At 37.5% G+C, this 12,221-nt stretch overlaps 1 protein-coding gene across 1 annotated transcript in view; it reads left to right on the top strand.

Annotated features, from left to right (window-relative positions):
- RIMS1 (regulating synaptic membrane exocytosis 1) overlaps nt 1-12,221 on the top strand; it is a 594,395-nt gene that overhangs the window by 460,222 nt on the left and 121,952 nt on the right. Inside the window, exons 25-26 of the mRNA XM_052651478.1 lie at nt 6,439-6,618; nt 7,672-7,784. Coding sequence (XP_052507438.1) covers nt 6,439-6,618; nt 7,672-7,784 — 293 coding nt within the window. The remainder of the gene's footprint in view (nt 1-6,438; nt 6,619-7,671; nt 7,785-12,221) is intronic.

The following is a 12,221-nucleotide window of genomic DNA, read 5'->3' as shown; positions in this document are numbered from 1 at the left end:
GTGAAGTCAAGTGGGCTGGAGGAAGAATTACCATGAACGAAGTTAATGGATGTGATGGAATTCCAGCTGACCTATTTAAAATCCTAAAAGATGATGCTGTTAAAGTGCTGCACTCAATATGTCAGCAAATTTGGAAAGCTCGGCAGTGGCCATAGAACTGGAGAAGGTCAGTTTTCTTTCCAAATCCAAAGAAAGGCAGTGTCAAATAATATTTAAACTACCATACAGTTGCAGTCATTTCACATACTAGCAAGATAATACTCAAAATCCTTCAAACTAGGCTTCAGGAGTATGTGAACTTCCAGATGTATAAGATGGATTTAGAAATGGCAGAGGAACGAGAGATAAAATTGCCAGCATCCATTGGATCATAGAAAAGGCAAGGGAATCCCCCCACAAAAAAGTCTGCTTCTGTCTCATTGACTGCACTAAAGCCTTTAACTGTCTTGATCACAACAATCTGTGGAAAATTCTTCAAGAGATGGGAATACCAGACCACCCACCATACCTGCCTCCAGAGAAACCTGTATGCAGATAATGAAGCAACAGTTAGGACCAAATGTGGAACAACAGACTGGTTCCAAATTGGGAAAGGAGTATGTCAAGGCTATAGTCACCCTGCTTATTTAACTTTTATGCAGAGTACATCGTGTAAAATGCAGGGATAGATGAATCACATACTGGATTCAAGATTTCTGGGAGAAATATCAATAACCACAAATATGCTGATGATACTGCTTTAGTGGCAGAAAATGAAGAGGAATAAAAGAGCCTCTTGATGAGAGTGAAAGAGGAGAGTGAAAAAGCTGGCTTAAAACTCACCATTCAAGAAATGAAGATCACGGCATCTGGTCCCATCACTTCATGGCAAATAGATGGGGAAACAGTGGAAACACTGACAGATTTTATTTTCTTGGGCTCCAGAATGACTGCAGATGGTGAGTGCATCCATGAAATTAAAAGATGCTTGCTCTTTGGAAGAAAAGCTATGACAGATCTAGACAGTGTCTTGAAAAGCAGAGATAGGACTTTGCGAGAAGGTTTGCATGTGGATGTTAGAGTTTAACCATAGAGAAGGCTTAGTGCTGAAGAATTGATGCTTTTGAATTGTGGTACTAGAAAATACTCTTGAGAGTCCCTTGGACTGTCAGGAGTTCAAACAAGTCAATCCTAAAGGAAATCAACCCTGAATATTCATTGGAAGGACTGATGATGAAGCTCACTTTATACAATTTAAAGTGAATTTTCCACCTTTTCTCCTTCCAAAAAATACTGTAGAAGATACTTTCTGTAGGCAACTTTGAAATTTCAGACTCAGAACTTACATAGAGCACAGCAGCAGCAAGTGAGTACATCAAGATAATTCAGAAGGGATTGTTTTCCATTACAGAATTCATAATGGCCTAGTAGAAACCAAGATTTCCTGAAAAAGTGAGTGTTTTTCACTCAATACTTTGTTGGTCAATGCTTTGGCCACCTGATGAGAATAACTGGTTCACTCATTGGGAAAGATCCTGATGCTAGGAAATACTGAGGGCAGGAGGAGAAGGGGGGCACAGAGGGTGAGATGATTGAATAGCATCACCGACACAATGAACATGAGTTTGAGTGAACTCAGGAGGATAGTGAGGGACAGGGAAGCCTGGAGTGCTGCAGTCTATGAGGTCACAAAGAGTTGGACGCAACTTAGGGACTGAGCAACAGCAACATGCATACACATATACATGCATACAAGCATGTATTCATACATATGTGGACAGACAGAGAAATAGATACATGGCTAGCTAGCTAGATAGATGATAAATGAGAAGAATGTAATGAAAACACTGATTGTGTAACTGTTTGCATTTTCTTTACTCTCAATAAATCTAATTATAATACAGTCTCTTTACCAGGTTGTAAATTACTTCAGTTCCTCCCATGTATTTTCACAAGATTAAAAATTTTCCTCAAGTTACATATTTATTATATTCCATTGAGGCCTCTTTAATTCATTGAACAATTACTAGTTAAATGTCTACCATGTGCCATTTTCCTGAATCAATGAACAAGGTTTTTTGACAGTAAGATACGGTTTTACAAAATGTTAGATGATTCTAGAGTCAACTGAACGTGTTTCTCTCCAGATGAGGGATATTTGAGCATCATGCCTGGCAACACTGAACACGTGTGTTGTTGTTGTTAGTCACACAGTCGTGTCCAACTCTTTGCAACCCATGGACTGTAGCCCTCCAGGCTCCTCTGTCCCTGTAATTCTCCAGGCAAGAATACTGGAGTGGGTTGCCATTTCTTTCTCCAGGGGATCTTCCTAACCCAGGGATCGAACCTGGGTGTCCTGCATTGCAGGCAGATTCTTTACATTCTGAGCCACCACATGTGTGTGGATAATCACAAATCTTCCCTCCAGTAAGAAGAGAAGGGATTCCATTCCCCATAGTCTCAAATGTTTGCTTAAGGGCCGTATGCATATTACTCTTTCCATTACTTACTTTGCTTGTAGGTTTCATGTAGAAAACTCAGGCCTGTTAGGTATTTAAATTTGTTTGATTATAATTAAAGCTCTTCACTGATTTTTATTAGAGTGTAAGTCACATGCTTAGCTTTCAAGGGAATTGATGAATAGCTCCTTACAATAGAAGAATTGGCCTGGATTTTCTAGGTTTACGTTAGCACTCGTTTCTTTTGAAGATACCTTCTAAGTTGATGTTCAGCTACAGGTGAGTGAGGCCACAGCTTGAATGCTCTGGACACTGTTTCTTGGCTTCAGGAATTGACGGCTCCCCAGAGGAACCCCAGCACACTGACCCATCTTGGCCTCAGGCAGAATTTGCTGTGTGATGATCATAACTTTTAAGGCCCTGTGTTGGCCTCAAAAAAGTAACCTTTTCAGGAATAGCTGTGTAAGAAAATGTTTTGAAAGCTATGATAACCATTTCTAGATAGAAGAAAGGCAGAACTGGTTTCTGACTCACATGCCTAACTATTGAAGTAGAGCTTCAGACCCTCTGAGGAAGATCATAGTAAATAAACGTGTATCTTTTCACCCTCATGTGTGTTGAGCTTTGCGGACTGTTAGCACTGTTGCACGTCCTGCTCTGGGGACTTTTCTTCTTGTGGAACCTGCTTTCTGAATCCTGACTGGGGGATGTTTGGCCAGGATTGGTATTTAGAACTGCGTACTCATTCATTTTATGCTGTGCTGGTGCTCCTGAAAAAAGGCAGTCACCACGGGAGGAACCATGGTGACCTTAAGGACCTCATGCATGTCCTTCAACAAGTAATTTTTAAAAAAGGACTCTCTTTTTAAGCAGCAATAGAAGCAATTTACTGCAAGTCTGCTTGCAGCAACAGAAATGTCTAACAAGCTAAGATTTTGGTGGGGGAGTATTAACTTTCTTTCAGGAGCACTAGTCTTAGGTGAAGAGAGTAGGCAGGGAATAAACTCAGCAGTGAATATTTAGAGACTTGTTTGGAGACAGTGAACTGGAGTTGTAGTCACATTGGATTCATATTTTGTTCTAGAACACTGACTATTTTTATTTCAATAGTATGTTATGTGTGCACATATGAAGTAGAGTTGATGTTCATTAAATACCATTTTCCATATATTTTGTTCCTATAAACTCTCAAAATATGATTCTGTTAAATCTTGTCAAACAATCTGTTCCTGGGCATGCATTTATGTTTTGTTTTGCAAGATGGACAATACACCCAGGAATGTGATATTACCATATTTCATCTCATGATAATAGAAGCCAGTCCTGTCTCAAAGGCAGAAAAGAGAACAGTGTCGGCGCTTCCTATACTCTGTGGGTCCTGCCTTTATCAAGCTAGTTATTCGTCTTTTTGCCATTCACGCTACGAGCCCCCAGTTTTCCCATCTATAACATAGTCATGATAATACTTTGAAGAGCTGTTGTGAGAATGCAAAAAAGGACACGTGTATATATGTGATATGTACGCCACAGCACATGCATGTACACAGACAGACACGCTAGAGCCTGGCACGTGTAGACGGCACCATGTGGATGCCCGGTGAGGAACACTTGCTCCCATCACCCTCCTTCTCCATCATTCACTCCCTGTCCATCCTCTGTCCCGCTCCTTGCTGGTCTCTTTCCCTCAGATACCTTTACGTTCTCAGCACATCCCATTTCATGGAAACGTCTGGATTTCCTCCCATCTCACTCCCGGACCTCAGAATTTCCTGATTCACCCTCCTTCCTCTCCTCTGAATCAAACTCCCCTTGGCTCCACCGTCTCTTTCTCCAAAGCCTGGCCCGTCTCTCTCTAGCCCTTTCCTTGTCACTTCCCTCTGCCCCGCTCCTGTGATCCAGCCTCGTTTATCCTCAGGCGGAACGGTTTCCACGCCTCCTCGGAATCTGTGCTTCCATACTAGTTATAGATGGGCGGGTAGCGGAAGCTGTTTTGTTCCTGAGGGTCTTGTGATTGGTTTCAAAGGAAAAACAGCCCTGGTGCTGAGCTATTAACCCCCAACAGGGCACACTATCCTTGGGCCCTGAAAGCTCGTGGCTTGGGAGGATCTGTGTAACATTCATCAAGAAATGAATTTGTGCTTATTTGCCCCTGAAATTGCTTTTCTATATTTATACAAAATAAGTGGCAAATTAAATAGATAGATAGATAGATACTTGACTGTGTCTCAAGGCATGGGAGCTCTTAGTTCCCCAACCAGGAACTGAAACCATGCCTCCTTCAGTGGGAATGGAAAGCCTTCACCACTGGACCACCGGCGAACTGTGCTTTTTATATTTTTGTCATTTACTTTGGGGCCGTATAGACTCATCTAATTTATTCACATTTCAGGTTGCATTTAGGAAGTTCTTTTATGAATTGCATTAAGAAATGAAGCAAGATTTTAGTGAAATTGCAAGATCTGTGAAATTTGTCTGGACTGGGGTAAAAACTATATTATTAAACTTTCAAACCATATTAGAGTGTACTTTGTACAAGGGAATGTTGAAGTTTGTTCTCATGATAATGACTTTTAAAGAATAATAGATAAAAACTCATTATTTATCATTGGAAAGGACTTGTTCATACCTTGATCCTTCCCATATAAGTTAACTAAGTAGAGCTGAGAAGTTAATGAGAAGTTATTAACTTCTCATGTGAGCAGTTAATCCAGAGTGAATGAACAGTTTTGACACATGATGCCAGGGCTTTCTTCCATTAACTCAGAAATCAAAATGACCGTCCATGTTTCTGGATATGCCTTAGGGTCTGATGCAGCATTAATCCAGAGCTCAAAATGGTTAAATGCACATTAGATACCTAAGCTGTACCTTTTTATGCTGTAAAATCTGACATTTTCCCATTTTATTGTTTGAAAATAGAGGATATACCCTGAATCAATATAATCACAGCTTCAAAAGACATTCTACTTAAGAGAAATATTGTCAATCCAAATGAAAGTTGAATAAAGCACTTGGTAACTAATGTGTCACTACTTCCTGTAGTGATCAGTATGGATTCTTGACTCACCAACTTTAAATTATTTAATTGAATATTACAGCATTGTTTTCAAAAGGATGAAGTGTTATTTCTTGGCTTCTGTGACTATGAAAAATAGTACAGATTAGGTATTTTAAATGTGCACTTTATTTAAAATGCAAAAGATGATAAAGCAAAAATGTGTATGTTTTAAAGAAGCATATATATAATATATACACACATCTATTCACATGTAAACATCAGTTTTAAATTCTTAATCCTTAATTTAGAAACTGGCTTCATAATAATTTTGAACACTATATTAAAACAGCTGTCAATATATGGACAAATATCCTTTCTGATACTTTTATGCATTAGAGGACGTATTTTTATCCATATATCAGCCACTTGGATTTAGTCAGCTCAAAAGCAAAGTATTCTCTACCTTATATCATTTGAATTTGTTGATCTATTTAAATTAACCTCAGAAGACAGCTTCCCTTTGCTGTTTGGTAGGAGCTTCCTGTTGCAGAGTACAATTAGGAACATTGTGAATGCGCAGAGTGTATGGCTCCTTTGTGAAGGCAAGTGCTTCAAGTGTCCTCGGGTTCATTGTTCTGATGGTGCTCACTCGTGCAGCCCCAGTCTCTTTACTGAGGTCTTGGTCTCTGAGCTGCTGTGTTGCAGACACCAGAGATCAGCTCAGTAAGACACAAGAGTCCGAAGTCTCGGCCCTGTGGGCTTGCAGGCTTGTCTCCTTGGAGGAACCCAGATGGGTCCTCTCAGGACCACTGGGCGTGCACGTTCCCGATAACGCGTCGGTTTGATGTGAAGTCCCGTTCAGGGACATTGTGATGGGTTTGCTCCTGGGTGTTAAAAAACACTGTCTTGTACGAGTAACCAGGTTTTCCTTGGACAGATATGCTGGTATCAAAGTGAATGTGATCTGCTGACTGAAGATCTTTTCTGACCCTAATGTTTTAGGGTTCTCCCACCATGTCTTTCTAGAAGGGGATACGCAGCCGCGAGAGCGACTGATCAGCCAGTCCTTAGGGGGAAACATCCCGCTCGCTCCCGCTCGAGCGAGCACCCTAGTGTCAGAACACTGTCTATGCACCACCTTGCCCCCGGAGGGTCCGCGCCACCTTCTCCGCTCCTGACAAGGTCGCTGTTCAGTGTCTGCCTCCAGGTGTCGCTGTGGTGTTGTGCCTTCCTGAGCTCTCGACACTGTCACTCATTACGGCACCATAGCTCTTGATCCTTTCTTTGTGACACTTAAACCCCTCCACATCCACCCTTGCCTGCATCTGCCTTCACTGTGCTGGTGACCTTCTCTCCTATACTTCCTGCCAACTAGCCATCAGTGAAAACGAAACTTGCCTGTGTTACGTCCTTCCATCTGTTTGTGGCATATTCATAAATACTTTTTTTTTAATTATGTGAAATTCTTGATAAGAAATTGCCTGGAATTAAATGTATATTTGCTTTAAAATGTGTAAGAGGAATTAGAAGAAAAAAGTCTTTCATCTTTTTTTTACAAAATTCTGAGAGTGCTTTAAAGTTCTTTAGTATTAAAAAAAAAATGTTTGAATAACAGCAGATAGAGGTCAGCTTACTCCAGTACAATAGTAATGTATCTGCACGCTTCTTAAATTTATATTTGTAATCTTGATCTGTTCCCCAGTATGTTTCATAGTATGTGCCCCAGGTTCTTTTTATACGTATCTTTTCAGACTTTTCCTATTTAAAAATAAATTGCAAGTGGATGGTAGCTTATGAAAGTTTGTAGCTATAACTACTCTCGTCACTTCTATGGATTTAATTATAGCAGTCTAGCAGCCCTTCTTAAATAATTGACACACGTTGTTAAGATTCAGAGGCTGTGAGTAGATACATTCCGTCCAGTACTACTGAAAATGGATACCTGAACAGCAAGTCACAGCTTCATAGTTATGAAAAGAAGTGTGTTCAGTTCTGCCCTGTTCAGGAATTCATCCTGCAGCGCTGTCTGTGGCGGAAATCTTCCTTTCTCTTTTAGCCCCTTTTTGGTCATAGTTATTTTATGCACATCATGTAAGATAATTTGATTTTACTTCGAAAGGCCCACGTAGGGGGTTTTATGTCTCTTTTAATAGTAGCAGGAAGAAGTAAGGGATTTTTGCTGCGCCCTCCGGGGTTTCATCGTGTGATTTGTCCCTCTCTGTCTCCCCCCCGCAGGACGCACCGGCAGGCGAGCCCCACACGGTCCCCGCCCACTGACGCCGCCTTCAGCAGCCGCCGGGGCAGGCAGCTCCCGCAGGTGCCGGTGCGAAGCGGCAGCATAGAACAAGGTATCCACAGAGGGAGCCTGGCCAAAAGCCTGGGTTCGAGAGACCCCTCTTTATATATGCCTTCTGTTAACAGAATCATATTCTGGTTGCATGTAGCCTGATCAGTCCTAAGAACTCAAGTTACCTAGAGCTTTATTCTCAGCACCTGGTTATAACAATTGGTGCCTCTGTGCTGTTTTTGCTGAGTGAGTGAATGAATAAATTTTAGATGGTCAGTTAAAAGAAAAAAACAAGCCCTTAGAGATATTTCTTCCAACGGTACCAAGGGAAAAATAAAACTTTAAAGACCTCAGTACAACACAGTATTTTTGGTGTTAAAGGAAGACTTATTTAACCTTATTTTAAAAATATTTTTAAATGAAACAATCGTATTGAAGGCTTTGCTAGTGTTTTTTCATTTTAACTTACTTGCAGTATCTCGTATTTTTCATATGTCTGATGATTAAAAACTGACTTAGAAAACACATTATAGTGTCTTTAAACACTTAACATCACTTAAATTTCTCTTATTTTAAGCATATACCCATTGTTTTTACCTTCTAGATAGAGAGGGGGTGGGAGTGGGGGATATATTTTCCTGGAAATTAAATTCACTAAGCTACCTGGCCGAGAGTTAAACACAGTTGAAAGAGTCAGATTTCTTCATGTGACTCAAAGTACCTTCCCATTTCTCAGTAAGTGAAATGGCATGTTATCAGTAAATGTTATCATAAATTTCTTAAACTAGTGAAATAATGTCTAATTTGGGGTTGTAATGTGAATACAGTGGACATATATTTAAAACATGTATTAAAAATCTTCATCCCTGTGAAACAACTGAAAGGTTAACATTTTGAATATTTTTTTCAACAGTGTTGGTTGTTGCTGATGTAAAATTTGTATATTTCCTTCTATATTGCTGAATATGTGTTCTACTCACTCAAAGCACTTTACTGAATGTATCGTTGAAAGATGAGTGGTCAAAGAAGATAAATATGTTTTTGCAAAGACTGATATGACAGAGTTTGTACACAGAGTACTTGATTATAAGAAAATTAGCGTAGACTTTAAGAAGTGTCATCTTATTGACAGAAAAATGTTGCTACAATAAATTCTGAATTTGTATTCTTTTTTAAAAATCATGCATCCTGTTGATATGCCATGCTTTAATATTCAGGGTCATTATAAGCTTCTTCATTTAGCTAATCAGAAAAATAAAAGGCTATGTGAAACTCTGACTTTCTTTTCTAAAATAGCAATTAATTCATGGGAATTCTCAATTCATGTCTTTAACAAACTTTCTCTTATTTGGGAACATTTTGAGAAGATAATTCATAATTATTGTTATTAAGGCTGTAATTAGCAATAGTCTAAATGAAATTGTCTTAAAATTTATCTTAAAAATGTGGTGTTTGTTTAAATTATCTGGTCATGGACTCCTGTTGCACAACCAAAAAACTACAGGTTCTAGTGTTCAGCTGCAAACTCACTACTGGCCATAGTGTGCTAAAGATTGATATCCAAAAATCATGTGTTCCTAAAATTCTTTGCATTTCCTCCAGTTGCTAAAACACTTCAGATTCAAAAGCATATGAGGGCATTGAATATAACTCTCATATAGTGAGATTATAGTTTTATTAATCTATAGAAATAAGACTTGCTTCTACAAAATAAGATGGAATGTATGCTAGACTTTGTGTTTTTTTAAACTCATGTTTGGTTGTTAATGTCAGTCAACATTACTGCTTTATGATATTCGTATTCACAGTTGTCTTTCAGGGAAATCACCAATTTTTAAGGATTGAATTGAGGTGGGAAGAAAGGACTGACTGAGAATGAAATTGGTGGAGTTATTTTGATAGTTAATATCACAAATACATTCCTAGCCACTTGCTATTTGAGGTTCCTAAAGCTTATCATCTTAACAGTCATATACATACAACCTTTTAAAAATATAACAACAAGCATGTACTGTTTTATCTGTGTATTCTATAATTAAAATGGATCTGGTTTACTATATGATGTTACTATGCGCTTCGGGACATTGGTAAATGATGATGCTGCCCACCTTCATCTTATTATGGATCTATTTCAAACTGAACAGTTCACATGACATCTTTGTATTTCCTAGAATATGTTTTTAAATCAACATCTAATTTTATTCATGGGGTCAATAGAATTTAGTTCATTTTACTGCAGATGGAGTTTATTGATGTTCTTAAGGCTATATAATCATGTCATTTTCTTCTTTAATATTATATGTTAAAATTTACTTCTGTATTCTGTGAAGACTAATGCCAAATGCAGTTTATTTAAAATCAATGAATGCCCTACCATATTTGACTTCCTTCTTTCCAGTCTCATTTTATGTTTATTTTTACTTAAAAAAAAATTTAACAAAGGATAATTGTATTTTATTTAAAAAACTGAGTTGACAATTGGTTGGTAAGAGTGAATATTTCAAATGATTTAGATTCCTGAATAGTGTTATAACTTCTTGATGAACTTATAATTTTTTTCATGCATAGTTTCTGGATATAATTATCTGCATTATTGTGTTTAGGATCCTTAGATTGTTTGAATGCTTATTTTCTTCATTGTAATTCAGTTCTACCCTTCTCTCTTTGAACAATGAAAGATATATATATATATTTTTTTAAAGGCTAACATCGTGTGATAAAACACATTTAATTAAACTTCTAAAAATGTATTTTAAATTTTCTTTTAAAAATTAGGAATGCTAGCCTATTTTCTACATGTAATCTGATTATGTTACAGTTAGAGAGGAAGCAGAGGTGTGGTTATGATACAGATTTTGAGATAAAGTAGCTGAAAAAGTAGCCTTAACATTTAGGTAACTGAAGGTATGTGATAATTGAGAGCAGAGGCTTTCAGGAAACTCCTCTGGATATGTTCCAATGTTGTATTCCAGTGTAACCCTAAGGTAGTGTGACACGGAAAGCAAGATAATCAGTTGCATTAAAATGGATGGTTTTCTGGAGCCAATCAAGTGATTTTATATGTGTGTGGGCAGCATAGTTTTTTTAAGAAGACCTATTTAAAGATCATTCATAAACTGAAACAATGTGCCAACTATTTTGTTGTTGTTGTTCTGGTATTCTGCTACCTAACACGACTGAAGCGACTTAGCAGCAGCAGCAGCAACATTAATGGCACGCCCCTTCAGAATATCTGGATAGGCCATTGTTTCTCAGTAAATGATGTGCCAGCAAGGAGGTAGATAAATGCATAAGAAATGTGTGAGAAATATAATCTCCAGAGAACATTTCACTTTGAAATAGTTTAATATAACTCATTTGAGAAGGAGGAAAGGATTACCTGAAGTAGAATATATTTTTTTCCAAGTGGAAAATGTTCTAGAATACTTTCCACGGTGAAAAGAAAATGCCTACTACCTACCAAAAAATGGAATTTATTATATAATATTTTAAATTATCTGAAAGGCTATCATTTTTGAAATTAAAATGTTAGTTTTGAATATTAAATATGCTTTTAAGTACATTTATAATAAACTGTCACAATATATTAAGATTAAAATGTCTTAGTTAAGTGGGTGCTGATATATTGTACAATTCTTCAAAGGCAAGAAAAGTAACACAAAATATACTTTTTCAAATTCTAAATATATTAATTTCCTGATGTTTATGCTTTTATTTAAAATATTTAAATTGTTGCATTCACTCTTTCTTTGATTGATTTTAGTGCCATGTTTGAGACTTCTTCATGGTTTGTCATTAAAGTTTGTCATATCATATTATATGTTACATATTTTTATTATTCATGCCATTGTGTTGATTCACATTTCCATGTCTAACTATAAATTTGCTGATTTCTTTCTTTTGTTTCCATCATTATGTGCATTTAATTCATTGAAGAACAAGAAAAATATAACTCATCCACAAAAGGTAAATATTAACGTAACTTTTTAACAGTTGAATATTGTTTCTTTTCTCTCATAGTATATGAGTTACGTAACTGCATTTTTTAAAAATAATGAGCTACATTATTTAACAGATAGCTTTTTGCCTGCAGTGATTTTGTAGGGCATTTGGTGTCAGTTGTTGTGTATTGTGAGCAGTTCACATCAAAGAAGAGAGGATTAAAATTAAGAGTATTTTTGCTTCAAAATTTATTTTTCGACACTGACAACTAGAAAGCAATTCTCTTTAGAGAAGAGTAGCATATTTATTTTATGTTTTTTGCATTCCCTTGCACTCATAGATACAGGGTTTAATGCTTACTGTCTTTGATGCAAAGGAGTAGAAAATCCCTAGGATTTCCTTCTAAACAGCAGTAACCTTATGGAATATTTGGCCCCCTGCAGTCATGCATTGAAAAGTGGCTGCCAGAATTCTGCTCCTCTTGGCCCCAGGAGGGTTATAACACCCATCAGTTCTTCCTTCTTGAGGGACACTGGAGGGAAACCGTTTATGCTGC

Source organism: Budorcas taxicolor, chromosome 14, assembly GCF_023091745.1.
Source record: "Budorcas taxicolor isolate Tak-1 chromosome 14, Takin1.1, whole genome shotgun sequence".
Lineage (NCBI taxonomy): Eukaryota > Metazoa > Chordata > Mammalia > Artiodactyla > Bovidae > Budorcas > Budorcas taxicolor.
Note: the sequence above shows the minus strand (reverse complement) of the source record. Positions and strands in the feature narration are given on the sequence as shown.